At 34.7% G+C, this 7,654-nt stretch overlaps 1 protein-coding gene and 1 pseudogene across 1 annotated transcript in view; one reads left to right on the forward strand and one right to left on the reverse strand.

Annotated features, from left to right (window-relative positions):
- The window catches only part of LOC107633592, a 5,532-nt pseudogene extending 1,073 nt beyond the window's left edge, over nt 1-4,459 (forward strand).
- LOC107630955 (RNA-binding protein 39) overlaps nt 4,682-7,654 on the reverse strand; it is a 5,459-nt gene continuing 2,486 nt past the window's right edge. Inside the window, exons 5-13 of the mRNA XM_016334252.2 lie at nt 7,057-7,285; nt 6,711-6,797; nt 6,547-6,621; nt 6,371-6,451; nt 5,918-5,985; nt 5,653-5,839; nt 5,477-5,565; nt 5,230-5,344; nt 4,682-5,054 (exon numbers count right to left, since the gene is read on the reverse strand). Of these exons, the coding sequence (XP_016189738.1) occupies nt 5,013-5,054; nt 5,230-5,344; nt 5,477-5,565; nt 5,653-5,839; nt 5,918-5,985; nt 6,371-6,451; nt 6,547-6,621; nt 6,711-6,797; nt 7,057-7,285 (973 nt within the window). The 3' untranslated portion in view covers nt 4,682-5,012. The remainder of the gene's footprint in view (nt 5,055-5,229; nt 5,345-5,476; nt 5,566-5,652; nt 5,840-5,917; nt 5,986-6,370; nt 6,452-6,546; nt 6,622-6,710; nt 6,798-7,056; nt 7,286-7,654) is intronic.

Below are 7,654 nucleotides of genomic sequence, written 5' to 3' on the forward strand. Positions count from 1 at the left end.
TTGGGGAAGGGGGAGGGAGGGTTAGCGTCGGGGCGTTGGGTAGGGGAGGGCTGCAATAGGAAGGGAGATGGAGGGGGAGTCTGCGTTGGGGAGGGAGGGCTTAGGGTTTGGGGGTGGTTTGCCATGTCACCAAAATACGGTGGCTATGTCAACATTGTGTTTGCCGGAGATTTGCTCCTGCAAGCTCGGGGATACGCTTGTCAAATTTTAAAATCTTTTAGGGACTATTTTGTCAATAACAAAAGTCAGGTACCATTTTGTCAGCGCCAGAATCTTTCGGGTACCGATTTGTTATTTACCTCTACCTAAATTAATCATCATTTTTATTAACACACACTCCCTCACCATCTCTCTGCAATGCCGTCACACACACACAACACTGATCAAAGAGAGTAATTGAAGGAGGGAAGAAAGGGAGAAGAGAAGACGAGGGGAAGGAAGGAGAGGACGATACCGGCTAGAGCTCCGCCGCCATCGTCGTCGTCGTGGCTGGACAGTTAGAGGACCAAAAAGAAGAGAAGGAGGTGCGTGAAAGAGAAGAGGGAGGAAAGGATAGTTCCACGCCGCCGTCGTGTCTATCGTAGGCGTGGAAGACCTTCGGTTGAGTCCGTCGCCGAACTGAGCTAAGGGAAAGGATAAAGGCGCGACGAGAGAGACTCCGAGGGAGAAGGTCGCGACGGAAGGTGTTGTTGCGGTGGTTGCTATCACCGCCAAGCTCGGTTGCCGGAGTTGTCAGAACAAATAACTGAATCAAAGCAACAGAAAAGAAACAAACAGAATTAAATTGAGATTAAGACAAAATAAATATCTGAATAAAAAGAAAAGAAAAGAAAACAATAAAATGAACAAAGAAAGAAAATTAACTCTAGAAACTCACTTACACTTGTACTCTAGGATCTTCCGTTGTATTGCTGAGACTGAAAATTTTTGCAAAGCTTTGTGTGACTGTGAAGTGTTTTGATTGAAGCCCCTGAATTCTTCTGAACTTCTCTTATTTATAGACCACAAGAAGTGAGCTGTAGACACGATCTAGCTTCTCTTTTTTTCTCCGAATTTTCATAACCCACGACCTTATCTTGACCATGAAGAATCTTGACTACTCCCAAATCTGACATCCCACATCCTCTCTTACCTTAGATCTCCAAATCCCACGTTCTGTGTAACACTTCTGGATAATATCACATGTGATTATCTCATTTCGATTTTTAAAGCTACTAACTCAACCCTCCTTCCATAATAAGTCGAACCATTGTGCTAACATTATTCATAGAACAACAACCTATGTGTTATGACATTTCGACTTACATACCATCGGATCTATTATTTATATGGGTCAAACGACATTTTATTTCACTATGGTCAAGTTGTTCATAATATCAAATTGAATAATTTTTTTATTCAATTTTAATTTATCTTTTTTATTTTTTCCTTCAAATATAATTTATCTTTTTTATTCAACTTCTATCCTTATCTTTTTTTTTTATCTCTTATTTCATATTCTGTCAGTATTACATTGGGGCTTTGAAGCAGGAGGATAATCTCTTCAACATTGTAGGAGATGATTATAATACATATAGAGGTGTCGAGTTTTGTAGGGAACACAAGTTTAAAAGTAGGAAAGTTGTGCATATGGGTTGAAAAATGAAAGTATTGGGATATTGATAAAGTCCTTAATGCCACTGTTAATTTTTCATTTTGAACTCTTCTATCAGTAAATTATTAGATAGAATAAAAACGTAAATTTTTTTACGNTATATTGATAATTATTTTATTTATTTAAAAAAAATGTATTATTTGGTCTTTTTTGAAAAATTGTTCTCCGAAACTTCTGTACGGAGAGGGAGGACAAATGCTATCGGATAACATATTAATTCTCATAATTTTGTTGGGTAGACAATGATTTTTGTAAATAATGTGAATAATGTGTTTTAAAATTAGTCCAATAAAATAAAAAATACACTACACCTCAAATTACTCATCTAAATCTTAATATTAGGATAATCATCTACACACCTAATAAATTAAACATCTAATATATCAATTGTTCACATTATTTAATATTTTTATTGTCTATCTTTACTTTTTCTAATTCTCTTGCTTGCTCAGACGTGGCCTAACCCTTCTCAAAAATTGGAAGTATAAAATGTTTTTATATTTTTCATGGACTGTTGTTGCCAAAGCTTACATTAACCAAGATTACATATTACATATCCTTGTTAGCTTGAGACCTTGAGTCCACATTCTATTCAACGTAAATTTGTAGAGTACTGTACTTTTCTGCTTTTCTCCTACGAATTTTGTTTAGAAGCTTTAACATTTTTTCAAGCACATCTGGAACTTTAATGCAGGAATCGATGCTTTTCTTCATATATTAATGAGAATTAAAAAAACTTACACTCAAACTGAAATTAGAAAATTAGGACTGAGTATTCTGTTTAGTAATTAAAAAACTAAAATTAAAATTTCAATCTTGAAATTTCAGTCTCAAGACACAATTTCAATTCCTTTGATTGCGTTTAAAAGGAAGACCGAGACTAAATTAAGTCTCTATATTGTATTTAGTGTAAAATATACTGGATTAAAATTATGTTTAAATATTATGTATGGAATTTAAAAAAGCAAATGAGAGTATTTTTAAAAAAGAAATATTAAAGTTTAAGTCCTCTCTTTTTTTCACTTTCTAGAGATACTAAAGAGAGTTCCTTCTTAGGGGTGTTTACGGTGCGGTTTGGTTCGGCTTTAAGAGAAAAAGTCATCCGATCCAAACGGTTAATTTATGTGCGGTGCGGTTTGGATTGGATGAAATTGTTTTTGGAAATTCGATCCGATCCGATTATAAGCGGTTTGGATCGATTTGGATTTGCGGTTTTTTAAATAAAAAAAATTAAATACATATAACAAGTCTCAACATCAAATTTTAAATAATCAACAATGACATAACAAGTTTTAACAATATCTTAAAAAGCTAACGATAACATAATAGAAATAAAATTATAGGTTAGTTAAAATAAATAAATAAATAACATTTTGAACATAAAATATTTATTAAATAATAATAATACATGAATAATAGAAAAATGTATAACAAATTGAACATGTTATAAGTATAATCGTAAATATAATAATAAAATAATAATATTATAGCATATTATGCGGTTTGGATTGGATTGGATCGGTTATGAAAAGTAGATCCGAAATCCGATCTAATCCAGCAGTTTGCAAAAAATAGAATCCAATCAAATCCAAATTAGTGCGGTTTTAATCGATTTTCAGTTTGGATCGGATTGGATGAGTGGTTTAATTTGGATCGGTTTGGATTTGAACACCCCTATTCCTTCTGTCTCCACTTTCTAGAGATAATGGAATAGAAATCGAGAGACTGAGACTTAGTATCATGTTTGTTAGCCCACAAACTGATACTAAAATTTCAGTGTTTATCTCCAAAATTTCAATATTTTAGTACCTCTAAAAATGGGGATACATAGGACTGAAAATTTTTTAGAACAGAGACTGAAATTTTAAAAACATTTTATATCTAAAATACTCTCATTTTAATTAATTAATTCTAATTCTACCCTTATGCAAATTAAATTAGAGCTTCATTCTTATTTCATTTCTATCTCCCACTTTACACCAAACACAATATTGAGACTTATTTCAGTTTCTATCTTTAAGTCTCTATCTTTCTTCCAAATGCTACCTACAGAGACTAAAATTTTAATTTCAATTTCGGACTACCAAACACAATACTGAGTCTCAATGTCTGAAAACTAACACTAGATTCAAAAATACTCTTATTTGAATTTTTAGATTCTAAATCTATTTCTCTAATATTATTAACACATAACTCAATATTGTATGTTTTATACTAAATACAATATAAAAATTTAATTTAATCTATAATCTCTATCTCTGAATATCTATCTCCCAATTCCTGTTTCTCCTTCATAAGATTTCAGTTGAGTACATTAGCAGCGCTTTTTTTTTTTTTTTTTTGAAGAATGCTAGGGGCCAGCAACTTTTATGATTTATAACCATCAATAATGGTTTTAGTGGTGTGAGATTGATGTGAGATTTCATCCAAGCTCACTTTTCTTTGCTAGTTACATACTGACCAAAATTTAACAAAATTGTTGACCCCTAGACTTTTCCTTTTTTTTTTTTTTGGGTTCCGGGGGCGCATATGTTTTAAACGGTCATTCACTTGAGTTCCCACTTAAATGAGTGCATTCTAGTTTTGGCAACATAAGGATCAGAAACGAAAGTTGGCTTTAGATTTTTTCTTTTTTTTTTTTCAAATTACGCGCAAGAGAACTGCCCTATCTATCTTGAATCCTGATGGATATGTGCAGAATGTCACAAGAAGCTTGATCCCACTTATTCCAACGCCCTTCTCTCTATTCCAAGTGTAGAAACTTCCGCTAGCAGGTTCGCTGCTTTGTTCGCCAACCTTGATTAATCTAAGCTAAATATATACTTTGGAAACTAACTAGGATGATTGGGGAGGTAAACATAATAACCTATTATCATTTTAGTTTAAAATAATTTATAATAGAAAACATTAATTGTTTTGAATAACCTATCGCCCATTATTAATTTAAATATTTTATACTGGAAAACATTTTATTGTCTTGCAAATTGAGTTTTGACAGACATTTATGTCCTAGTAGAATAAAAGAACTCCTTAAGCCTAGAATCATCAAATAATAAAGAAAAATAAAGTATTCCTTGAGGGCATTCCACATTACAAACAGGGTGAAAGACAAAGGGTACGAGGGTTAAAATACATTGAAATGGGCGATGGCAAACTGATTTCAAATATACCATCCTCACATTACAATTTCTGTAATCATACACCTAACACAACTAAGGAATCAACCTATAAACTGTTAATTTATGAAAACCTAGACCCAACAAAATATTCAGAATGTATCCCCGGATATTTCAGACCCACAAAAAATATTGTATCCATAGTACGGCAGTACCTTCTCTCAAGGCCTGTATGCACTACTTCAGTCTTCTCCTTTAAACTTAGCTTCGTAGACCTGAGGTTGCTGCAACACAAACAATTTCTTAAAAAAAAGAAATAAAAAAAAAAAAAAAAAAAAAAAACAAGTACAGAATTATAGGGACTAAAATTTCTAATGTGCCATTTTATGTCTGATCTTAAAAATTTATCAAATCTGAAGAAAATAAATAAGCAAAAGGAAACTCAAGGCTAATAAGTACCATGAACACAGCTGAAATCAATCTGCGTGCAAACCATCTCAAGTGCATTGCCCGTTGTGCAGCGCTTGCTGCTTCCACCGTTTCAAACCGCAAATATACAAAACCCGCACTTCTTCTGCATAAATGGCAAAGTAGTAGAGTTGATTCAACACAGGTAAATTGTGAAAATTAAAATTGACATAAAAAAAGACGAAGTAAAATTATTCTTCATAATTAAAGGAACCATGTCATGCATTTATAAACTTACTTGTCAACATAAATATGCTTCACCCGGCCATATTTAGAACACTCTTCTTCTACATCCTCTTTAATGTCTATATCAAAATCTGGCTCAGTCTGCATTGTAATACTTGTCATCAGTACTTTATTTGATATGACGGTACATGGTAAGCATAAAGTATATATAGTCAGTTAGTCACAAACCTCGGTGCTAGGATCAAACATATTCTTCAACAGCAAACACTCACTGGGGCTCCCTACAGGTTCTGCCACTGGAGTAGGCAAAATTTGAGTTGGGAGAGCAGGTGCAGGTATTATACCTGGATTACCAATAGGCAAACCCATGGTTGGCTGAATAGGAACAGCCCCATTCACAGCAGGCACCCCATTGCTGCATTATTGGAATCCGTGAAGATGGCAAACAGATCCATCATATATAAGACAAAAATACTATAGAGAAAGCACAAACCTTCCAGGAAGGCCATGGCGGTCTGCCAACTTCTGCATAAGCAATGCTCTTGATTGTGCATTTAAAGCCTTCACCCAAAAACGCATAATAGATGAGCAAGGAACTCATTGCGAATAAGAGAGTGGCCAATAAAATCAAATAGCAATATAAGGGCAGAATAAAAGAGGCAGAAGTTCAGGACATCCCCCAGATAAAAAGAAATGCAGCTTCATACATCAATAAGACTAATCTGGAACGATGAAAGATAAGGAGAAAAGAGGAAAGGAGGACGGGGCAGGGGGGAATCAAACAGAAATTCGTATAATTAACCTGAGAAGTAAAAGCAACTGCTTCTAAGCTACACTTTTAGTAACATTTAGTTAATTTTCAGCAACCATTATGCTGCAATGCAAATTTCTTGACTTTTCCGGAAACTAAATTTTTAAATATTCTGTATACCAGGTTTGAACTTACCAATCCACCTTCATCATCATCAAGATCTGCAGATTTTGCAGTTGTATCTTGGCTCCCAACATGATCAGTTACAGATGAAACCTGATTTGGCAAACATCAGACTCAGAGAACCACATGATCATCACTGAAAACATACACCATAAAGAAACAGAAAAAATCAACACAACTATTCCTACCTTGATAGTCCTGCCAGCAATCTCCAATTTTCCGTTTAAATTCTGTGCTGCCTTGGCATGTTCAAGATGGGCAAACTGTCCAAATTCAATCAACACAAATAAGAAACATGAATACCAATATATACAGGACAGGTATTATTCAAAGTTGAGTGTTAGAAACGAACTTGAACAAACCCAAAACCCTTGCAGTGTCCTGTCTCCAAGTCAAGAGGCAGTTGTACAACCTCCACCGGCCCAAATGGCTCAAAAATCTTGAAGAAAAAAAAGATGTTAAAATACGATAAATGGCACAGTATCCAATCAAGATTATAATTATTGACATCAAACAAACTACAGAAAGTAATCCAATATACAAAAATTAAATGGTTGATCTTTATGGAGAAACAAACTCTGCCAATTTATTGATGTTCAATCTGCACTCAGCGCTGATCGCGGCAGTGGCTCAATCGAGGCCAAATATTGTTATCCAGAACACACCAGATAATGACAAGCGATAAATGGCTAAAATACCTCTCGCAGCTGACTCTCAGTCATGTTGAAATGAAGATTGCCCACATACAGCTTTCTGTCCATGGCACCATATGGTCCTGCTACGCCAGCAGCTCCAGTGGAAGCAGTAGATTGAACAAGGTTCTTTTCAGCCTCAGAAGGTTTCACCATTACAGGTTGACCAAGAAGAAGCTGGCCAGAAAGAGCAATTGCCATTGGCACTGACATTGCATCATAAAATTCAATGTACCTGCAGCCTCCCCATGAACTTGCATCAAGATTTCAGAACTAGATATGCAAAATTTGCAATCAAAACTTACAAAGCATACACAGCAAAGAGATTGGTGGAAACAAAAACTTTAGTGCAGACAGCTCAAGCTGGGTTTCTTTTGATGTATCTGACTCGTGTACAGAAAACGTTAGCCTGTCATAATCAAAATACAAAGCTAAGGCATATTTAAAATTGCCAATTCAATGGAGAGAAATGGGAAGACCATATGAGAATGAAGATACAGGTAACCCAAGACAGGGAGGATTAGCAACGGAAACTCATCTACTTTGCTTCTTTTATATGCGGAGGTTAGGTAGCAATTCAATTTCAATTTTTTTTGTTTGGGGG

The sequence above is a fragment of the Arachis ipaensis genome, chromosome B03 (assembly GCF_000816755.2).
Source record: "Arachis ipaensis cultivar K30076 chromosome B03, Araip1.1, whole genome shotgun sequence".
In the NCBI taxonomy this organism is placed as follows: Eukaryota; Viridiplantae; Streptophyta; class Magnoliopsida; order Fabales; family Fabaceae; genus Arachis; species Arachis ipaensis.